A 24,545-nucleotide genomic window follows, 5' to 3' on the forward strand; every position below is an offset into this window, starting at 1 on the left:
CAGGGTAGACATGACTGAACTGGCCTCAGGGAAAGGGCTGGAAGGATGTGGTGGACAATGGACTGAGTATGCAGGACCACGATCGCCAAGGGCTAGGGATCTGAGATCAGAGAGAGGAGGACCTGGAGGCGTTCCCTCCCAGGTCCCCCACACCTTCTGTTTTTGAGCGAAACCTGAATCCCAAATCCTGTGCTGCGGCTCTGGAGAGTGGTGGCCCTGGCCTGCTGTGCCACCTAGGCTAGGGTGAGTGCCCTAACCTCTCTGAGCCCTGGCAATGCCACCTACAGGAGAGGAGCGCGGGGGGCTGAGGTTTGAAATGACGCAGGGGCCGAGTAGACAGAGCTCAGTCTAGGACACCTCGGTTTGGCAGTTACATCCGAAATCCCAGGAATTTTCGGCCTTGGCCGCTGCTCACGTTTATGTAGGACTTGCGCAGTTGGGAGAGCTGGGTGTTAGCGCTTCTTTCCTTTGCAGCTGAGAACCAGTTTATCATCCCCCTCCGCCCACCCCGCGAACCCTCCTCTCCTCAACGGTGCCTGGAGAACCTTCCCACCGGCCATTGTAGACACACGACCAAGGACACACAAAGATATACCCAAGCAAGCATGTGGTGGCTGTGTAGACAGCTGGGCAAACACAGACACACGACACAGGGTGCTGTGAACAGGAATGGAGCTTCTCAGCCCCGGCAAGAGGACTCATTAGGTGGAGCAGCGGCTCTACAGGCATGTTCACCCCGGGCGCAGCTTCCAGGTCCAGAGTTGGCGAACTGAAAGCCCGGGATAATTAGAGCTAATTACAAGTGTGCAAACAGCTGCAGGGAGGCCGAGGGCGGGCAACCCCTCCCCTGGCCTGCCCCCTGCGATCCCGCCCCAGCAAAGGGGCTTTGCTGGCACAGCTGGGGCTGAATGTCTGGGAGAAGGGTGTGTAGGTGGAGAACCCCTGGGACCCAGGGGTTGGGGGTGAGCCCTCTGCCTCCAGAGCGCCCCCCTTACCCCCCGCCCCACTAGATTACACACTCCAGCATGCACTGCAGCCCTGGGATGACAGGTTGAAAACGGGTTAGGAATTGCACCAGAACTTGGTCTGACCTCCCCTTGGCCTTGTGCTGAGCGGGCCCTGGTAGCATGGTCCCCAGCATTTGGATCCTTAGGTTTCTATATCTTGCCTCCTGAGCATTTCTGTCTCTGCAAAGATTCGAGACAGGGCTCTCCTTGTATCCTGCCATGGGGAGTGCCTGTCTGGAGCTGAGGCCACAGGATCAGGAAGGGACAGAGTCTGGTGCTTGGCTTTTGGTGATCAGTTTGTCTGCCTAGATGCACCACAGGACCCGAAACAAGTGACTTTTCTGAGCTTTCATTTGCACGTCCATACCGTGCATGCCTCCTCTGAGAAGTGGAGTCCAAGGGGAAGGAGAGAGGTGTGAATTCCTCGTGTGAATGAGGCTTTATACATTGAACTGCTAGCCTGAATCAGTGATCTAATTTTGTGATTTCAGGAGCCTCTGGCAGGTTGGGTTTGATTGGTGGCAGGGTAGGGTTTTATACAGTGGGGCCTTGACTTAGGGGTATCCCAACTAACGAGTTTTTTAAGATACCAGCTGTCTATCGGCTGATTTTTTGCATTGAGTTGACAGAGTAATTTGAGTTAACGAGCTCCTTAACGAGCTCGGTCTTGGAACAAATTAAACTCGTAAGTCAAGGCCCCACTGTATTTCTGAACAGGCACGGTGCACGGGTGGGGACCGGACGGGAGCCAATCGGGGCTGGGCTAGTGGGGGGGAGGGGCAGCGGGGGACTAGCTGGCTGGCTCTGCCCACAATTGGGATGTTGTGGGCCAATCGGGGACAGGGCCGGCTGGGGAGGGGCCATGGGCAGTTGGCTGGCCAGCCTCACCCCCCGATCAGGGTGTTGGGGGCCAATTGGGGGCAAGGCCGGTGGGAGTGGGGGTGGAAATTGGGGCCAGATCAGGCCAGTTGGCTGCCGCAGTGCACGTCATAGGCACCAGATGTTCCGACGTTCGGTCACTGGGCTTTTATATATATACTAGAGGCCCAGTGCACAAAAATTTGTGCACTTGGGGGGGGGTCCCCTCAGCCGGGCCTGTGCCCTCTCGCAGTCTGGGACCCCTCAGGGGATGACCACCTGCTGGCTTAGGCCCGCTCCCCAGGGGATCCAGCCTAAGCTGGCAGTCAGACATCCCTCTGGCAGCCTGGAAGCCCTTGGGGGATGTCCACTTGCCAGCGGGAGCAGGCCTAAGCTGCAGTCGGACATCCTTAGCACTGCAGAGGAGGTGGGAGAGGCTCCCGCCACCACCGCTATGCTGGCAGCCGTCAGCCTAGCTTGTGGCTGAACAGAACTCCCCCTGTGGGAGCACACTGACCACCGGGGGCAGCTCCTGCATTGAGCGTCTGCCCCCTGGTGGTCAGTGTGTGTCATAGTGACCAGTCATTCCCAGTCGTTCTGCTGTTAGGGTCAATTTGCATATTACCCTTTTATAATATAGGACTAGAGGCCTGGTGCACAAAAATTTGTGCACTCGGGGGGGAGGGGAGGTCCCTCAGCCTGGCCTGTGCCCTCTCGCAGTCTGGGACCCCTCAGGAGATAACGACCTGCTGGCTTAGGCCTGCTCCCGGGTGGCAGAGGGCAGGCCCAATCCCTAGGTGCAGCCCCTGGTCGGGCTCAGAGCAGAGCCGATTGGGGAGTTGGGGCACCGCCCCGTCATGCACAGAGCAGGGCTGATTGGGAGGTTGTGATGCCACCCTCAGTCGCGCTCAGGGTAGGGCCAATTGGGGGGTTGGGGCACCATCCCCTGTCACACTCAAGGCAGGGTCGATGGGGAGGTTGCGGCACCACCCCCTGTCACACACAGAGCAGGGCCAATCAGGGGGTTGGGGCGCTGCCCCCATCACACACAGAGCAGGGCCCATCAGGGGGTTGGGGCACTGCCCTCTATCACCCACAGAGCAGGGCCGATCAGGGGGTTGGGGCGCCGCCACTGTCTCACTCAGGGCAGGGCCGATGGGGAGGTTATGGCTCTACCCCATCACACACAGAGCAGGGCCTGTGTGTGTGTGTGTGTGTGGGGGGGGTTGGGGGAGCTCCCCCCCATCAGGCACAGAGCAGGGCTGCTCAGGGGGTTGGGGCCCTGCCCCCTGTCACACACAGAGCCGCAGGGCGATCAGGGGGTTTGGGCGCTGCCCCCTGTCACGCTGATCCCGGTGCCGGGAGGCATATTACCCTTTTACTATATAGGGTAGAGGCCTGGTGCATGGGTGGGGCCGGCTGGTTTGCCCTGAAGGGTATCCTGGATCAGGGTGGGGTCCCCACTGGGGTGCCTGGCCAGTCTGGGTGAGGGGCTGAGGGCTGTTTTCAGGCTGGGAGTGACTGAAGTTCCCAACCGCTCCTTTTTTTCTTTTATTTATTCTGGGCCAGCTTTACCTTGAGGCTTGGCTCCAGCTCTTAGGCCTCCGCGGCTGAAAGTAGGTTTCTGGCCTTTGCTTACAATGTTGCAAATCTGCTGGCTGAAGTCCTGCGGTATTTGTTACAATGTTTCTTAAACTGCCCGCTCAGAGGCCTGCAGCCGCAGGCGAGGAACGTTGGTTTCCTCCGTCACTGAGGCAACCAAGCCTCATGTTAGTTTCAAGCTGCCTGGCTGCCGGCCGCCATCTTGGCTGACAGTTAATTTGCATATCTCGCTGATTAGCCAATGAAAAGGGTAGTGGTAGTACACCAATTACCATGTTTCTCTTTTATTAGTGTAGATAGAGGCCTGGTGAATGGGTGGGGGCTGGCTGGTTTGCCCTGAAGGGTGTCCCAGATCAGGGTGGGGGTCCCACTGGGGTGCCTGGCCAGCCTGGGTGAGGGGCTGATGGCTATTTGCAGGATGGCCAAGCCCCCCAGCAGGGACCTTCACCCCATGGGGGTGTGGCCAGCCTGGGTGAGGGGCTGAGGGTTGTTTTCAGGCTGGCCACACCCCCTTCAGGGTGGAGATCCCTACTGGGGTGCCTGGCCAGCCTGGGTGAGGGGCCAAGGGCTGTTTTCAGGCTGGCCGCGCCCCCCGGCAACCCAAGCTCCCAGTCTCTCCTTTTCTTCTTTTTTTTTTTTTTTTCTGGGATTTATTTATCTTCTATAATTGAAACTTTGTAGCCTTGAGTGGAGCCCAGGGCCAGCCAGGGCAGGTGGGAAGCTTGGCTTCCTCCATCGCCGGGGACAACCTAAGCCTCCTGCTCGCTCCAGCTCCGTGGCCACCACCATCTTAGTTGGGTTAATTTGCATACTCGCTCCTGATTGGATGGTGGGCGTGGCTTGAGCATAGTAGAGGAATGGTTAAATTGCATGTTTCTCTTTTATTATATAGGATAGACTAGAGGCCCGGGGCATGAACTTCATGCATGGGCGGGGGGTTTCCCTAGCTCTGCCTTCACCCTTTCCAATCCGGGACCCCTCAAGGACAAAGAAATGTGAACAAATTTTCAAAAGATAACATGAAGACTGGCTCAAGCCCAGGGGAAGAACTTCAATCTGAGCGCTGCAGAACAGAGATGCAGACAAGAAAGAGGCCAAAGGCTTATATAACCCTTCTAAGAATCAGGTCTTTTTTAAAAAATATATATTTTTATTGATTTCAGAGAGAAGGGAGAGGAAGAGAAATATAAACATCAATGATAAGAGAGAATCATTGATCAGCTACCTCCTGCATGCCCCCTACTGGGGACCAAGCCCACAACCGGGGCATGTGCCCTTGACTGGACTCAAACCCGGGAGCCTTCAGTCTGCAGGCCAACACCCTATCCACTGAGTCAAACCACTTAGGGCTTAATATTTTTCATAAAATTAAGAAACTCAGACAATATAATCTCTTACTTTCTTCTAACTATCTATCTATATATAAAAAGCCAGTAACTGGAATGCCGTAAGAACCAGAACAACCAGTCGCTATGACACCCACTGCGGCCAGCGAACTGGCCTGATCAGGGGATGGGGCAGACCGGCCAACCTCCCGCAGCCCTTCCCCCTGGAAGGCCCTGCCCCCAGTGGGCCCCCACCACCCAGATTGGCCCACAGCACCTCCCCCTCAACTGGCCCTGCCTCTGATCGCCACCCCCCAACCCCAACAGGGGTTGGGGCTGGCCAGCCAACCTCTTGAAGCCCTTCCCCTTGGCCAGCCCCACCCAAGATAGGCCCCACCACCTTGATCAAGGGCAGGGCCGGCCAGCCAACCACTCGTGCAACCACTCTGGCCCCTCCCCCCAGCCAGCTCCGCCCCCAATCAGCCCCCCATACTCTGATCAGGGGCAGGGCTGGCCAGCCAACCACCCAGAGCCCCTCCCCCAGGCCACTGGCCCCCAATCGACCCCCCCACCCCATTCAAGGGTGGGGCCAGCCAGCCCACCACCCACAGCCCCCCCCATGGCTGGCCCCACCCCTGATCAGCCCATGGCCCTTCCCCCCAGCCAGCTCCACCCCTGATTGCCCCTCCCCACACTAATCAAGGGTGTGGCTGGCTGGCCAACCTCCAGCTGTCTCTCCTCCCGACAGGCCCGGCCCGGATCTGCCAATTGGGGCTGGGCCGGCTGGACCCCACCCATGCACGAATTCGTGCACTGGGACTCTAGTAATAACATAATGTTTTAATGTTTACAATTCTTTGTCCTGAACACATTCCTGATAAATATATAATACTGAACAATTTTATAATATATCTACACAAACTGTATAGGTCAAAAACAGTCTATAAAGTAGCTTATCTGCATGACACAATGAATATTCCATGACATATTCCATGTCACTCTGACATGTTTGTTAATATATGGGAATTTGGTATTATGTTTACATAGCTCCAATTATATTCATGTTGATTTAAAAAATAACTCACTAAATAGAGATTTTGGAGTTTTATGCATACAAGAAATAAATACAAACAGGGTAAGGTCTGCTCTCTTAGAGGTGTTGAGGCATAAAAAATGATTGAGAACTATAGATCTTCAATAGTAACTTTCCTCTTAATGAAAATAATTTTGTTTCAAAGAAATGTGCTTAAAATTTAAAAATATGTGAATCTTTACCAACTAATTGGAACCAAGATATACTTACTTCACTGTGGCACTTAGAAGGAAGTTCAACTGTGGCATTAACAGGTTGTCTGGAGCTGATAGGTAACGATCAAACTGAACCTAAATGAAACAGAGAAATGTAAAATAAAGTATGTATATTTCCTAACAGACAACTCAAAATATATTACCGTATCTTTTAAGGGTTAAATATTAAGAAAAATTCCATATTCCAAATAACAAGTTCTTTGTGATCAAAATGAGTTACTTCCTTAAATATTCTAACTAAACTCCCTAAAAATGTCAACTTTTTAAAGTAGTCAATAACCAGCAATGCCTACTTTTAAAATTCTGAACCTTAGCCATTAATTTTCATCTCCCTCACCAAGCTTTTGAGCAGTAATATTAGCAAGAAGTAAAGTCATCGGATTTCAAATCTACCTTACTTTCTTAAATCCATTGTATTTGTTATTTATTCACTCAACTAATATTTATCAAACATCTACCATTAGAAACATATTATATTAGGTAATGTAAATATAATGGTGAGTGAAAGAGGACAGTCCCTACCCTCACAGAGCTAATGGCCTAATAAGAGAGGTAGTAAATAATAATGTAAATAAATATATATTTACAAACTGTGTTAAATGCTAGTAAGGAAGAAACCAAAGTACTATAAAAGCATAAATCAGAAGGACAGACCTATTCTGTATGTTTGACATTTTAAGTAAGATCTTAAGAATAGACATTAAGTAAGTGTGTGTGTGTGGTGGGGGATTCAGGGTGTAGGGATAGCATGCATGGAGGCTTAAGGACAGAAAGAGAATGGCTTATAGTTAATGTTCAACTTGGATCCTTTTTCAAAGGATTTCAATTCTGACTGTAAAAGCACGAGGAAACCACTTAAGTAAGGGAATAATCTGGCTATAACAAGAAGAATGGATTGGAAGTTTGTAATGGTAGTTGCAAGGACAATAAATAGAGAACTACTATAGCATCTTAGTCTATAGGGCAATAAAGGTGAAGAGGAAAAATTTGAGAGAATTACAAAGTAAAATTATCAAGATTTGGTTAGAGATAGGATGAAGGGATTGGCTCTCAAATTTTGGATCTGTATAATTTAATTCACAGTATTACCACAAATTATAACTGTATAATTTAGACATTTATTTAGTTGTGTAATAGCTGCATCCTTTACTAGATCATGTCTCTTTTCATCCCAATTCTTAATATGTTGCCTAGAAAACTGCAGATACTTGGTCAATAACTGTTGATATAATAAATGGATAGATGCTCTTACCATTGTGGGTTAAGAACACTTGGAAGAACCTGGGATTGAGGGTGGGGCTAGGGAAGAGTCAGAAGAGTTCAGTTTTAGAGATGCTGAATTGAAGCATCCAAGTGAAGGCAACAGAAAGTTATATATAAAATGATAGATCACAAACCAAACTCAATCAAGACTTTGTTTCTTGCCGAAACCAGTTTGGCTCAGTGGATAGAGCGTCGGTCTGTGGACTGGGAGGTCCCAGGTTCGATTCCGGTCAAGGGCATGTGCCTGGGTTGCGGGCACATCCCCAGTGGGAGATGTGCAGGAGGCAGCTGATCGATGTTTCTCTCTCATCGATGTTTCTGACTATCTCTCTCCCTTCCTCTCTGTAAAAAATCAATAAAATATATTTTAAAAAATAAAATAAATAAATAAATCTAAAATGTATTCATTTTCATTTATTTTTATTTGAATGTTTTGTAATAAAAATTTTTGCATTTCTAAATTTTTACTTTATGTTTCACATATAGAGGTTATAACTGTTACTTCTATATGTGTTTTTTTTTTTTTTTTTATCATGGCATAATGTTCCTATTCATCTGATTTATTCTTTTTAAAATCTACTTTGTCTAATATTAATATTATCAGCTATGCATTCTTAGCATTTGCTAGGTATACTGAGCCTATCCCTTTATTTTCTGTTAAATTATCTCTGTAAGGTGATAGAAAGAAAAGCCCTGGAAATAAAAAATTAAAAAAAATCTAAGAGAATTATTTATTAAAGTCAAACTACTGTGGTAGTGAGTATATGTGAGTATTTAAACACTTAGGATAGGCAATATAGTACAGTAGTTAAGAGCATAAGTACTGGGTTGAATGGGGTTGTTAGAAGGAATAGAGAGTTCACATCTGAAAAATGTTTAGCAGGCTCAATAAAGTTAATGGCTGTTATTATTCATACTTGGTATTATTATTATTAGTGTTATTATCATAAATCTTCCAAAAGGGATCATTTTGTGAGCTAAATGAGTATAGTCCAATAGAGGAATTGGATGCAAAGAATATATATGCATACAAAAAATATACACAAACATGGACATGCTATAAAAAGTGGTGCTCATATAGAAAGGGATGTGCAAGCAAGGTCTTCACTTGAAAAGCAATAATGTGGAGATTTGGTTGAGTCCAACAATGAAGGGTAATATAGTACTTTAAGACTGGAATCAAATTTCAGGTATCATCTAAGAAAGAAGTCAAAAACCATAAGCCAAAGATCACTGACAATAAGTAGAAAGTCTAGAATGTTACAGCCTAACTATTTCGTGTCTATCATTTCTGTTTCTCCATTAGGTTAAGAGTAAAATTCTGAAAATGAAAAAAACCCAAAAACTAAACATAAATAAAAAGTCTACTATGGTATGGTAGAATATTACTACAAATGTATGCCTTCATCAGACTTCCTTAGTAGAAGGAATCCACGTACAATCATTATTATTAGAGCCAGTGTGAATACAGAGATAAAAAAATATATATATATCACCAAATACAAAATACTTACACAGGAAAAAATTAAGAATAATGTTCAAAAAGCAGCATAAGAAATACTATTAATTAACTATAAGGGAGCTCCCATAAGACTGTCATGTGATTTCTCAATAGAAATTTGTTCAGGTCAGAAAGAATCGGCACAAAATATTCAAAATGATTAAAGCAAGGACCTACAACCAAGACTACTGTACCCAGCAATGATATCATTTAAAATTGAAGAAGAAATAAAGGGCTTCTGAGACAAGAAAAAGTTAAAGGAGTTTATCAGTAACAAACCAGTATTATAAGAAGTGATAAAGAAACTTCTTTAAGAAGAAGAAAATAAGAACATACAGTAAATGTAAATAATAAAATGGCAATAAATATGTACCTATCAATAATTACATTAAATGTAAATGTATTACCCCCAGTTGGGTGGCTTAGTTGGTTGGAGTGTCGTCCAGTACACCAAAAGACTGTGGGTTTGATTCATGGCCAAGGTACATACCTAGGTTGTGGGTCCGATCTCTGGTCAGGACACATATGGGAGTCAACTGATTGATGTTTCTCATCTCTATCTCTCTCTTCTCCCTTCTCTCTTCTCACTCTCTCGCTCTCTCTCCCTCCTCTCTCTGTCTCTTCCTCCCTTCCTCTCTCTAAAGTCAATAAAAACATATCCTTGGGTGAGGATCTATAATAATAAAAGCATAATATGCTAATTAGACTGGACAGCCAAAAGACCTTCCGGACAAACTTCCAGACAAATCCGTGGGGCCAAGGCAGTCACCACGGCTGCAAGGGCTGAGGCAGCCGCCATGGCTGTGAGGACCAAGCCCATTGCATGAATTTCGTGCATTGGGCCTCTAGTTTAAAAATAAAATAAAATAAATATAAATGGATTAAATGCTCCAATCAAGAGACATTGGGTAGCTGAATAAGAAAACAAGACCAATATATATGCTTTCTACAAGAGACCCACCTCAGATCGAAAGACTCAGACTGAAAGTAAAGACATAGAAAAAGTTATTTCATGCAAGTGAAAACAAAGGAAGCTCACTTAGTAATACTTACATGAGACAAAACAGACTTTAAAACAAAGGTTATAATAAGGGACAAAGGAGGATAAAGGGATCAACCCAACAAGAGAATATAACATTTAAACATTAAAAGACACAATATAGCATCTAACTATATAAAAGAAAATTTGATGGACATAAAGAGAGAGAACAATATTAATACAGTTATAGTAGGGTACTTTAACATCCCATTGACATCAATGGATAAAGCTTCCAAACAGAAAATCAACAAAGAAAGGAGGGCCTTGAATGTCACCTTAGGCCAGATGAATTTACTTTATATTCTCAGAGCATTTCACAAGAAAATAGAATATACATTCTTTTCAAGTGCAAATGGAACATTTTTCAGGACAGAACACATGTTAAGCCACAATACAAGTTTCAATAAATTTAAAAAGATTGAAATCATATCAAGTATCTTCTCCAACACAATGAATGTAGAAATAAATTACAAGAAAAAAACTGAAAACACACACACAAATTCATAGAGGCTAAATAACATGTTACTAACAAGGACTGTGTTAACAAGGAAATCAAGGAAGAAATCCAAAGATGCCTTGAGACAAATGAAAAGAAAAACTCAACAACCCAAAATCTATGGAACATGACAAAAGCAGTCCTAGGAGGACTCCCATCTCAAGAAACAAGAAAAATCTCAAATAAACAATATAAATTTACATCTAACGAAACTAGAAAAAGAACAACAAACAAAGACCAAGTGAATAGAAAGAAAGAAATAATAAAATTCAGAATAATAATAAACAAAACAGAGTCTAACAAATATACCATATATATATATATGGTATATATACACACACACACACACACACACATACTAGAGGTCCTGATGCACAAAATTTGTGCAAGGGCCTTGGCCCTCGCAACCGCAGCTGCTGCCTTGGCACTCGCATCCCCGGCATTGTCTGGAAGGTCGTCCAGAAGGACTTCTGGTCTAATTAGCATATTACGCTTTTATTATTATATATATGAAACCAAAGACTGATTCTTTGAAAAGATAAACAAGATTAAAAAAACCCTTTAACCAGACTAATAAAAAAAAAGAGAGAACAGCAGAATAAATAAAATCAGAAATGAAATACAAGTGACAATTGACACCACAGAAATACAAGGATTATAAAAAACATAATGTGAACAATTATCTGTCAAAAATCAGACTATCTGGAAAAATGGGTAAATTCCTAGAAAGATACACTCTTCCAAGATTAATCAAGAAGAAATAGAAAATCTGAACAGACTGATAATGACCAGCAAAATATGATTTATAAAAACACCTTTCAATAAACAAAAGTCCTGGAATGAATGGTTCCAAAGAAAAACTAACATCTACCTTTCTCAAACTATTCCAAAAAGTATTTTGAGGGAAGGAAGACTACCAAGCTCATTTTACAAGGCCAGCACTATCCTAATTCCAAAACTAGATAGCACTACCAAAAAAAAAAAATTATAGGTCAATATCTCTGATGAACATAGATGCAAAAGTCTTCAACAAAATACTAGCACATCAAATCCAACAATACACTAAAGATGATCCCACCATGATCAAATAGGATTTATTCCAGGGATGCCAGATTGGTTCAATATCCACAAATCAATTAATGTGACACACTACATAAACAAAGCAAAGGATAAAAATCACAGGATTATACGCAGAAAGAGCATCTAAGAATATCCAGCACCCATTTATGGGAATAACTCTCAGCAAAATGGAAATATAGAAAACATACCTCCATATTATAAAGGCCATTAATGACAAGCCCGCAAGATAACATCATACTAAATAAGGAAAAACTAAAAATGTTTCCCTGTAAGATAAGTTACAAGACAGGGATGTCCACTTTCACCACTTTTATTCAACACTAGAGGCCTAGTGCATGAATTCATGCATGGGTGGGGTCCCTTGGCCTGGCCGGCGATCGAGGCCTATGGGGGGGGGGGGCGGGCAGACGGCCTGGGGGAGGAACCACAGGAGGTTGGGCTGCCGGCCCCCTCAATCAGGGCCCAGGGGGAGGGACCACAGCAAGTTGGCCAGCCAGTCCCCTGATCGAGGCCAATGTGGGGGGCTGGACGGGGGAAGGGGCTGTGGGAGGTTGGCTGACTGGGGGGGAGGGGCCATGGGAGGTTGGCCAGGTTGGGGAGGCAGAGGGGCTTTGGGAGGTTGGCTGGCCAGGGAAGGTGGGAGTGTCACAGGAGGTTGGCCAGCTGGTCAGGAAGTGGTGGAAGGGGCCATAGGAGGTTAGCCAGTGGAGGGAGGGGTCCGTGGGAGGTGGGCTACAGGAGCATATTGGCCACCAGGGGGCAGCTCCTGCATTGAGCGTCTGCCCCCTGGTGGTCAGTGTGCATCATAGTGACTGGTCGACTGGTCGTAACAGTTATTAGTTCATAATGGTCGCTTAAGCTTTTATATATATACTAGAGGCCCGGTGCACAAAAATTTGTGCACTTGCGGGGGAGAGGGGGTCCCTCAGCCCAGCCTGTGCCCTCTCGCAGTCTGGGACCCATCGGGAGATGACCTGCTGGCTTAGGCCTGCTCCCAGGTGGCAGAGGGCAGGCCCAATCCCTAGGTGCAGCCCCTGGTTGGGCTCAGAGCAGGGCTGATTGGGGAGTTGGGGCGTCGCCCTCTGTCATGCACAGAGCAGGGCGGATCGGGAGGTTGTGATGGGACCCCTAGTCACGCTCAGGGTAGGGCCGATTGGGAGCTGGGGCACCGCCTCCTGCAACACTCAAGGCAGGGTCGATAGGGAGGTTGCGGTGCCACCCCGTCACACACAGAACGGGGCTGATCAGGGGGGTTGGGGCTCCGTACCCTGTCACACTATGAGCAGGGCCCATCAGGGGGGTGGGGCACTGCCCCCTGTCATGCACAGAGCAGGGCTGATCAGGGGTTTGGGGCTCCATAACCTATCACACACAGAGCAGGGCCCATCAGAGAGGTGGGGCGCTGCCCCCTGTCACACATAGAGCAGGGCCGATCAGGGGGGTTGTGGCTCCGTACCCTGTCACACACAGAGCAGGGCCGATCAGGGGGTTGAGGAGCTCCCCCCTGTCACGCACAGAGTAGGGCCCATCAGGGGATTGGGGAGCCCCCCCCCGTCACGCACAGAGCAGGGCCGATCAGGGGGTTTAGGAGCCCCCCCCCTGTCACGCATAGAGCAGGGCCGATCAGGGGGTTGAGGAGCTCCCCCCTGTCACTCACAGAGTAGGGCCGATAGGGGAGTTGGGGCACCGCCCCCTGTCACACACAGAGCAGGGCAGATCAGGGGGTTGGGCGCTGCCCTCTATCACCCACAGAGCAGGGCCGATCAGGGGGTTGGGGCGCCACCACTATCACACTCAGGGCAGGGCCGATGGGGAGGTTATGGCTCTACCCCGTCACACACAGAGCAGGGCCCATGGGGGGGTTTGGGGCGCCGCACCCTGTCACACACAGAGCCGCAGGGCGATCAGGGGTTTGGGGAGCTCCCCCCTATCAGGCACAGAGCAGGGCTGATCAGGGGGTTGGGGCGCCTTCTCCTGTCACAAACAGAGCAGGGTGGATAGGGAAGTTGAGGCCAAGCCCCCTTTCACACACAGAGCCGCAGGGCGATCAGGGGGTTTGGGCGCTGCCCCTGTCATGCTGATCCCGGTTCCGGGAGGCCTCACAGCTCCGCTGATCCCGGTGCTGGGTGGCATATTACCCTTTTACTATATAGGATAGAGGCCTGGTGCACGGGTGGGGGCCGGCTGGTTAGCCCTGAAGGGTGTCCTGGATCAGGGTGGGGGTCCCCACCTTGGTGCCTGGCCAGCCTGGATGAGAGGATGATGGCTGTTTGCAGCTGGTCACACCCCCTTCAGGGTGGGGGTATCCACTGGGGTGCATGGCCAGCCTGGGTGAGGGGCTGCGGGCCGTTTTCAGGCTGGCGGGTGACTGAAGCTCCCAACTGCTCCTTTTTTTCTTTTTCTTTTTATTCTGGGCCAGCTTTAGCTCTGAGGCTTGGCTCCAGCTCTGAGGCCTTGGCTGCTGAAAGCAGGTATCTGGTTTGTTTAGGTTCTATAATTGTAACACTGTTGCGGTCCTTCTCACTCCAGCTCTGAGATCCTGGCTGAAAGCAGGAGTCTGCGTTTGTTCTATAATTGAAACAATGTTGTGGTCCTGCTGGCTGAAGCCCGGCTGGCTGAAAGGTTTCTGGGGTTTTGTTTAGCTTCTATATTTGTAACAATGTTTCTTAAAATGCAAGCTCAGAGGCAGGCAAGGCAGGTGGGGAACGTTAGCTTCCTCCATCACTGAAGCAAACAAGCCTCCTGTTCGCTTCAAGCTGCCTGGCTGCCGGCCGCCATCTTGGTTGGCAGTTAATTTGCATATCCTGCTGATTAGCCAATGGGAAGGGTAGCGGAGGTACGGCTAATTACCATGTTTCTCTATTATTAGATAGTATACTAGAGGCCCGGTGCACGACATTCGTGCACTGCGGGGGAGGGGATCCCTCAGCCCAGCCTGCACCCTTTCGCAAACCAGGAGCCCTAGGGGGATGTCCAACTGACGGCTTAAGCCCGTTCCCCATAGGAAGCGGGCCTAAGCTACAGTTGGACATCTTTAGCGCTGCTGCAAAAGTGGGCCGCTGCTCTCGCCAGCCGTCAGTCTGCCTTGTAGCTGAGCAGTACTTTCCCTGTGGGGGCACACTGACCACCAGAGGGCAACTCCTGCATTGAGTGTGCATCATAGTGACTGGTCGCTCTGCCGTTTGGTCGATTTGCATATTACACTTTTATGATATAGGATAGGTAGTATTGGAAGTTTTAGCCACAGCAATCAGACAAGAAGAAATAAAAGGCACCCAAATTGGAAAGGAATAAGTAAAACTGTCATTATTTGAAAATAACATGATACTGTATATAGAGAACCCTAAAAATTCTACCAAAAAATTATTAGAACTCATAAATAAGTTCAGTCAAGTAGCAATGTACTAAATAAATACTCAAAAATTGGTTGAAATTTTATATACCAATAATGAGCTATAAGAAAGGGAAAGTAAGAAAACAATACCATTTATAATTTCATTTTTTTAAAAAACCTAGGAATAAATCTAACAAAGAGAGTAAGAAACCTGTACTCAAAAAATTATGACATTAAAGAAACTGAAAAAGACACAAACAAATGTAAGCATATGTACACTGTGCTCATGGATGGGAAGAATTAATATTACTAAAATGTCCATACTACCCAAGGAATCTACAGATTCAGTGCAATCTCTATCAAAAAATCAATGGCGTTTTTTCATAGAACTAGAACAAATAATCCTAAAATTTATATGCTACCTGATATCCAACTATATAAAGACTATTGTAATCAAGAGTATAGTACTGGCATAAAAACAGAACCACAGATAAATGGAAGAGAATAGAGCCAGAAATAAACCTACATGTATATAACCAATCCTATATAATAAAAGGCTAATATGCAAATTGACTAAATGGCAGAATGACTGGTACCTATAACATGCAATGACCACCAGGGGGCAGATGCTCAACACAGGAGCTGCCTCCTGGGGGTCAGTGCGCTCCCACAGGGGGATCTCTGCTCAGCCAGAAGCCAGGCTCATGGCTGGCGAGCACCGCGGCAGTGGTGGGAGCCTCTCCTGCCTCCACAGCAGTGCTAAGCCATCAGTCAGACATCCCCCAAGGGCTCCCAGACTGCGAGAGGGTGCAGGCCAGGCTGAGGGACACCCCCCACCCCCGAGTGCACGAATTTCGTGCATCGGGCCTCTAGTTAACATATGAAAAGGGAGACAAGAACATACAATGGGTTAAAGGTAGTCTACTCAGTAAATGGTGCTGGGAAAACTAGACAGATACATGTAAAACATAAAATGAAGCTAGACTCACTCTTAAACCATATACTGAAAAAAAAATCAAAATGCATTAAAGACTTAAATGTAAGAATCAAAACCATAAAACTCCTAGAAGAAAAAACAAAGAGCAAAATCTCTGACATCTCTCTTAGCGTTATTTTTTCTGTCATATCTGCACCAGGAAGGGAAACAAAAAAAAAATTAAGCAAATGGAACTACATCAAATTAAAAGGGTTTTGCACAGAATAGGAAACCATCAACAAAATGAAAAGAGAACCTAATGAATGGGAGGAGATATTTGCCAATTCTATTTCTGATAAGGGGTTAATATCAAAATTTATAAAGAACTCATACTACTCAACACCAAAAAATAAAAATCAAAAGCCCCATGCAATCCAATTAAAAAATAGGCAGAAGACCTGAATAGACACTTCTCCAAAAACAACAACATAGAGAAGCAAATGCTCAATTTCACTAATCATTAGAGAAATGCAAATTAAAACCACAATGAGATATTACCTCACTCCCGTCAGAATGGCTCTCATAAATAAATCAACAAAAAAAGTATTGGTGAGGATGTGGAGAAAAAGGAACCCTCATGCATTGTTGGTGGGAATGCAGATGGGTTCAACCACTAAGGAAGACAGTATGGAAGTTCCTCAAAAAATTAAAAAATGAAACTGCCTTATGACACAGCAATTCCACTTCTGGTATATACTGGAAGAAACCCAAAACACTAATTCAAAAGAATACATGCACCCATATGTTCATTTCAGCATTATTTATAAGAGCCAAGCTACAGAAGCAACCCAAGTGCCCATCAAAAGATGAATGGATAAAACAGTTGTGGTAGATATATACAATGGTATATTACTTGGCCATAAAAAAGAATGAAATCTTACCATTTGCAAAATGGGTGAATTTCAAGGATATTATGCTAAGTGAAATAAGTCAGACAGAAAACAAAAAATACTATATGATTTCACTCATACATGGAATCTAAAGAACAAAATAAATGAACAAACAAAATAGGAACAGACTCATAGACACAGAAAACGGACTGATGGTTGCCAGAGGGGAGGGGAACTGAAGGGCTAGTTGAAGAAGGTGAAGGAATAAAGAAGTACAAACTGTTAGTAACAAAACAGTCATGGGGATGTAAAGTACAGCATATTGTAATAACTATTTATCATGCAAGCAGGTACTTGAAATAGCAGGTGGATCACTTTGTAAAGTATATGATTGTCTAATCGCTATACAGTACACCTGAAACTAATACAAAATAACAATGAATGTAAACTGTAATTGAAAATTATAATAAATTTTTAAAAAGAATAATGTTCCATAAGGAAACCTATATTGAAATGCCTTATTATGGACTTACCATTGCAGCCTTCAGTGCCACAGAATCTAGGTTGGGAAAATTAGCTAAAGAACCCTAAAATAAATAAATAAATAAATAAATGAATAAACAAACAAAAAAGAAAAGGAAACAAAGTACAAAAAACATGCTATGCATTTCAGTTCATTTATAAAATACTAGAGGCCCAGGGCATGAATTCCTGCATGGGTGGAGTCCAGCCAGCCCAACCCCGATCAGGGTGAATCAGGGCTGGGCCTGTCGGGAGGAGGAGATGGTAGGAGGTTAGCCGGCCAGCCACCCTGATCAGGGCCCAATCAGAGCCAGGCTGGCTGGGGAGAGGGGCCGAGGGTGATTGGCTGGCAGGCTGCACCCCTGATTGGGGTGTGGGGGCCGATCAGGGGTCAGCAGCCAGGGGAGCTGCTGTGGGAGGTTGGCTGGCCAGCCCTACCCGATTGGTGTGGGTGGTGCCAACTGGGGGTGGAGCTGGCTGGGGGGAGGGGCTGCAGGCTGATCAGGGTGCTGGGGACCCATCAGGGGTGGGGCTGGCAGTGGAGAGGGGCTGTAGGAGGTTGGCCGGCTGGCCCCACCTCCTACTGGGATGTGGGGGGGGGCACTATCAGGTACAGGACCGGCCAGGGGGAAGGGCTGCGGTGGGGACTGGCCAGCTGGCCCCACCCCCAAATCGGACTGGTTCACTGACTACAGTGGGTGTCATAGCAACTGGTTGTTTCTGGTATTACGGCGTTCCGGTTGCTGGCTTTTTATAATACAGACTTGAGGCCCAGTGCACAAAATTCATGCACAGGAGGGGGGGTCCGTCAGCCCGGCCTGTACCCTCTCCAATCCGGGACCCCTCCAGACATCCTTCTCACAATCTGGGACTGCTGGCTTCTAACTGCTCACCTGCCTGCCTAATCGCCCCTAACCCCTCTGCCTGCCTGCCTGATCACCCCTAACTGCCCTCCCCAGCTGGCCTGATTGCCAACTGCCCTCCCCTGCCAGCCTGATCAACCCTAACTGCCCTCCCCTGCTGGCCTGATTGCCCCTAACTGCTCTCCCCTACCGGCCTGATCGCCTCTAACTGCCTCTGCCTCGGCCCCCGCCACTGTAGCTTTTTCCAAAAGGAAGGCAGGATGACCAGAAGATGGCTGGTCGACCCAGTCTAATTAGCATATTACCCTTTTGTTAGTATAGATAGTCCATTAGTGAATTGCCCACATTTGGAAATTTAGCTTATTTCCAAAGAACTCAAGTATCATCTCTTCAACCTTAATTATAACAGGGATCATGATATGTTCATTTTTATATAAGTAGCAGAAAGGCACTCAATAATATTTGTTGGAGATAGTAAAAAGCACATGTTTATTAACAACAGAAAAATCAGGATATCTCAGATAAGCAAAAAAAGAAAAAATGCAATCAGTTAGAGAATGGCAATGAGACATAGAGGCTTTAAGCATTAAACTTTGACAATTTTATATAGTATAAAAACACAACAGCACTGGTTCCTTCTGGAAGAAATTCGCTTACTGCTTTATCAAAAGAAAAAATTTATAACATGATTTTTGACAGCTTCATTTAAGAATTCCTGGGATATAAAATATTCTTTTTTTTTTCTTTATTGATTAAGTTATTACATATGTGTACTTATTCCCCCATTATAAAATAGTTTTCATGTTGACATCATTTAAAAGAGTTTTCTGCTTTTTAAAGAAGGATGCTTACCTAATTTTCAAGGGTTTCTACCACTCCATTATCTATTTCTATTGGAATTCTATAACTTAATAAGATCATATGCTGGCCCCAGAAGTATTTACCTTTCCAAAGTAATATACCATGATTTTCTAAATTAAAGAAGGGATGACTGCTATTCATATAGTAATGCATGAGTTCAATTGACTGATAATGATATAATTAATATATAGTTAAAAATATAAATAATATTTTCCAGAATATTCTTTATATGTTTTATACTAATTTTTGAATATTTTCATTACTTTTAACCCAAACTGTCTGTAATAAAAGATAATTCACAGAACTATACATGTATTACCTCATTTAATCTGAGACCAACCCCTTGAAGCACATATTATTACCCCCAATCTACAAAAGAAGAAATGGAGATACGTCATTTTCTTAGTGAAAAACAGCTAGTAAGTGGCATAGCCAAGATTCAAATCAAAGTCTAGCTCTAGAACCCATATTCTAACCTGAGGTATTTCTCTAATTAGGTACATCCACATGCTTACCTGTTGAGGTTTATGTTGCTGTATGGTGTTATAGATGTAACTCAATCCTGATCTAGTTAAAACATAAGAAGCTTGCTCATTTATAAGTGTGTCCAAATGTGCTTCAATCTAAAATAAAACACAATAAAAAAATATTTTAAAAGATTGCCCTAACTGGTTTGGCTCAGTGGATAGAGCGTCAGCCTGCGGACTAAAGGGTCCCAGGTTCGATTCTGGTCAAGGGCATGTACCTTGGTTGCAGGCACATCCCTAGTAGGGAGTGTGCAGGAGGCAACTGAATCAATGTTTCTCTCTCATCAATGTTTCTAACTCTCTATCCTTCTCCCTTCCTCTCTGTAAAAAATAAATAAAACATATTTTTTAAAAAAAAAGACTTATAAGACTGATGAGAGTAGAAGTAGACTATCCTGCAGTCTTAGTTCTTCACCAAGGGGCTGTTTCTTGAAGTGGCTATGATACCAGACTGTAGGGCACAGGGACTGCTTCTATAACAAAGGAACTTCCTTCCCCTAAAGAGGAAGTGCTTCTACAAAAAGGAGAGAAAGACAAATTATAAAGATGATAATCAAAGAGGATTCCAAGACTAGCCACTAGTTCAAAATTTTGAGTTGCTTCTCAGCTCTTTTAAAAGCTGGTAATAAGCACTAGCCGGTTTGGCTCAGTGGCTAGAGCGTCAGCCTGCGGACTGAAGGGTCCCAGATTCAATTCTGGTCAAACCTGTCTTTGGGAAGCCAGAGGCAGAAGCCACAGAAGGGAACTACCTATTGGGTTGAAGTATTCCCTAGTGGGAAGAAATGTGCTGTTCCCTTATTTTTACTGGTACAGGCCTGAGAGTCTGGAGGTCTTCCTTCTATTCCTCACCAGGAAGTTCCCTCAGTTTTACCAGTTTGCCAGTAACACAGTACACTACTAACTGTGTTATTATCATCGTAATGCTTGCCACTGACTAAGTAACTCCAATAGCTGGACCTCTCCCCCTAAAAAAAACTTACAACTAATTTAAAAGAGGTGAATAGCTTCTAAGAGGAAACACAGCTGAATAATCGGAACAGGTATCTCTTCTTGAGGTAACATTACTGAAAGACACAGAGTACTTTTATTTTTTTTAAGTGAATGCCCAAGAAAGTAAAATGAGTCCTTATTTACTAGAGTTACTGAGAATCAAAGAAAAATGAAATGTGCAAATGTAAACATTTAATTAAAGTTACTGATAAGAACCAAATCATTATCTGAAAGAAAAATGGAAGAAAAGTAACACGGAATAAACATCAAAGAAAGAGATTACAGTGAAGAGGTTTAAAAAGAAATTAGAAGACAGACTCAAGAGATAAAGTCAAATAAGTACTGGAGCTTCAGAATATAAAAAGTAACAGATGGACAAGTAGTAATTAATTAAAGATAATACAAATTTTATTGAGAAAAAGAAAGGGTTAAATCTTCAAACTCAAATGGCTCTGAAAAGTCCAAAATAAAAATAAGGGAAAAAGAGATAGACCAAAAAATATTCTGAGGAAATATCTGAACTCAAAGGAACAGCCTCACAAGTTTCCAGATGGATAAAACAGATTGCCACAAACAAGAGAAAAAGACTAGCCTGGACTTTTTACTTGAAAGACTAAGTGAAGCTGAGTCAGAGTAGAAGAAAATTAATAGAATTAATAGAAAAGGTCTGAAAATCAAGGAGTTTTTACTCAACAAGGTAAACTGCTACTTTGCGGGGCCTAAAAAACCACGTCTTCCAGTATCCACATCCTTGTATAATCTGTTCGCACACTATGGGCTGGTCCATGCCACTGGGACCAGCCAACAGCCTATCAACAAGAAGAATGCAAGTGCCGAAACCGGTTTGGCTCGGTGGATGGAGCGTCGGCCTGCGGACTGAAGGGTCCCAGGTTCGATTCCGGTCAGGGGCATGTACCTGGGTTGCGGGCATATCCCCAGTGGGAGATGTGCAGGAGGCAGCTGATCGATGTTTCTCTCTCATCGATGTTTCTAACTCTCTATCCCTCTCTCCCTTCCTCTCTGTAAAAAATCAATAAAATATATTTAAAAAAAAGAAAGAAGAAGAATGCAAGTGCACACTTAAGCACTTACATAGTGGGGCCTGCTCTCTTGAAATGCAAAAAAAAAAAAGTCTATGAATATTTAAGAAATGCAGGTAATTGGTGATAAAACATATTGATGAATACCTGATATACTTAAATACCTAGAAAAAGATTTAGACAAATGAAAGAATTTGAAATTGAATTAGTGATAGAGTAAAAACTAATATTTTAAAAAGAAATTTACTAATTCTATATAAAAACATTATGCAAGAAAGGAAAATTAATCACACTTCATTATATTTCTTTTTAAATAGAAAATATCACAAATTTAGATGGAGCACACTCATTCCTCAGAAAACCCTAAAACTTTACAAATGAATGTTTACTATAGCCACTGACAAACTGTTTATGTACTTGTGGTAACACAACATTCAGAGTTTTAAAAAATTATATCTACCAAAAATCACTATTTCAAAATCAGAATTCAAGTATCTGGTAAATTTTCTACAAGGCTTTGTTTTAGCCATTTTATAAAATCCTAAGGGATACCATTTGGTTTAAGGAAGAGAGTGACTGGTATAACAAATTGTAATGTTTTGCCTAACATTGGTTTACACACAGATAAAAATATAATTGTCATCTATAACATCTTCTGCACTAGCCACACCACAGCCGTGGGCAAACTACGGCCTGCGGGCCGGATCCGGCCAGTTTGAAATGAATAAAACTAAAAAAAAAAGACCGTACCCTTTTATGTAATGATGTTTACTTTGAATTTATATTAGTTCACACAAACACTCCATACATGCTTTTGTTCTAACCCTCCGGTCCAGTTTAAGAACCCATTGTGGCCCTCGAGTCAAAAAGTTTGCCCACCCTGCATATTATTACTTACAGTTCAGAAGCTGAAATCTGCATACAGAATGTTCAAATTAATCAGAAAAGCTTCATTCTACCACCACATACTTTGGCTTGAATATACTATCTTACCCATTACATATTTTGACTTCTCCAAAGCAAAACTAAAAGACTGAATATGTGTGTGTGTGTGTGTGTGTGTGTGTGTGTGTGTGTGTGTGTGTGTGAGAGAGAGAGAGAGAGAGAGAGAGAGAGAGAGAGAGAGAGAGCAGCCTTCCATCAGACTATAACGAAGAGTTTATAGGAATTAGGGCATAAAGCTAATAACTGAGATCATGTATGGAAAAATGATTCCATAACAGTGAAGTCATTTTATGGCAAAATTAACCTGAAACTGTAGCATTTCCAGACGTTGGTCAGTAAATTCAAATAGAGCTAATGTTGTCTTCATCATATATAGTGAATTGACCATGAAAGTTGCCATGTCAGCTGTGCCTAAATTGCTCGCTGACACAGTACACATCTGAAGGAGAGGATCCAAGATACACGATAAAACCTGTAAATGAAATATAAAATAAAATGTATTATTTAATTCCCAATCAGTGACACATGCCTGGGTTAATGGCACTTCAGAATGAAAGCCAAACTAATTTGAAGGGTGCCAACTTACAGAATCACATAAGAAAAGATTAAATGGCATAATAATCAGAATACTTTTTTAAATGGGCATAACGGAATTAATATTTTTTAAATTAAAGAGGATTAATTTAATATTTGAAAGAAAAACCAATGAAAAGGTTTGTCAAAATATATGGATCATAAAATACCAGAATTTCAACAGAATTTACAATAATAAGCAATAATTAAAAACAAAGTTACAACACACCTGCACAAAATCAGCTTGACGGGCATCTAATGGTACAACTGAAGAATCATGAGATGCCAAAACTTCACGCAACAACATGAGTGTCTGATTTAATGCAGAACTTGGTCCAAGATCAGGTGGTGGGAGTTCAACCTAAAATAAGGTGTAGTTTATCCACTGCTTTAATTTTTCAACTAAATTTTAATGTATAAATAAATGAGAGTTCACAGTAAAATAATACATGCAAAAGTTATAAAGCATTGGCTGGCACATTAGAAAATCAATTAATTTTTCAATAGCTTATATTATCCCAATCAACACAGAAAGTGAAACAAAAAGTTTGTTAATTATCTCAGAACTAATATATCACAGTTAGAAGTAAAGAATTTGTACATCTAAATTCAAAAAATTGTGAGAAAATTTAGTGTTCTTTGAATTGTAGAATAATATTTTCATACAAATTTGAAGTGGCCTACTGTTTTGTTTTTTAGCCAAAGTTACAAGAAGAAAGCAATCCAGAGACACCAAATCTCAAAGATTTTGGTTCAATATGTATAGGTTTGGGGTCTAGGAACTCATCTTTCAACAAGTGCCCCAGGCAATTGTCAGGAGACTTGTCCATAAGGCTACATATACACTTCACAGAAAAAGTGTAACACAGCCACTAAAATCTTAAGCTCTGGAGTTAAGGAGATTAATTTTACATTTTGGATCTACCACTTACTAGTAGTGTGTCCTAGTAAAAATTATTTAACTTCTCAGAGTTTCAGAGGGATTCTGTAGGATTAAATGGGATTGTTGCATCTAAACTACTGAATAGAGTATTTGACATTTACTAACTGAAAGGTATGCCAACTTCATTATCCCTACTTGCTGGGATCATGATAGCCAAAAAGAGGTGCCTATGAATTTTAAAAAGCAAACATTTTTCATAGTACTTGTATTAACATAGATTTGTAAGTGAAACAAAATCCCATCCTTAGAAGTCCATGCAGCATGCTTGTATTTTTTAAAAAATATATGTTTTTATTGATTTCAGAGAGAGGAAGGAAGAGGGAGAGAGAGATAGAAGCATCAAGGGAGAGATTCATTGATCGGCTGCCTCCTCCACACCCTCTATTGGGGATTGAGCCTGCAACCCAGGCAATGTGCCCTGACAAGGAATCGAACAAGACCTCCTGATTCATGGACACACACTCATCCACTGAGCCACACCAGCTGGGCAGACTATATAGTCTTGTGTCAGGAAGACAGAAAGGCATAAGAATTTTAAAATATCAGATTTATATTAAGAATATTTTATGTATAAAAGCTAATACATAAGTGATATCAGCAGAAATGATAAAGTATGATCTCTAAAAATACTCTCTTCTTCATAAAAACAACTAAAACAAAAA

The 24,545-nt window shown here is 43.7% G+C and overlaps 1 protein-coding gene across 1 annotated transcript in view; it reads right to left on the reverse strand.

The window, feature by feature from the left end:
* COG6 (component of oligomeric golgi complex 6) overlaps positions 1–24,545 on the reverse strand; it is a 118,805-nt gene that overhangs the window by 18,533 nt on the left and 75,727 nt on the right. The window contains exons 14-18 of the mRNA XM_081083000.1: positions 23,170–23,301; positions 22,672–22,839; positions 19,381–19,488; positions 17,153–17,206; positions 6,096–6,175 (exon numbers count right to left, since the gene is read on the reverse strand). Coding sequence (XP_080939126.1) covers positions 6,096–6,175; positions 17,153–17,206; positions 19,381–19,488; positions 22,672–22,839; positions 23,170–23,301 — 542 coding nt within the window. The remainder of the gene's footprint in view (positions 1–6,095; positions 6,176–17,152; positions 17,207–19,380; positions 19,489–22,671; positions 22,840–23,169; positions 23,302–24,545) is intronic.

This window comes from Myotis nattereri (genome assembly GCF_964212035.1).
Source record: "Myotis nattereri genome assembly, chromosome: 2".
Taxonomy (NCBI): Eukaryota; Metazoa; Chordata; class Mammalia; order Chiroptera; family Vespertilionidae; genus Myotis; species Myotis nattereri.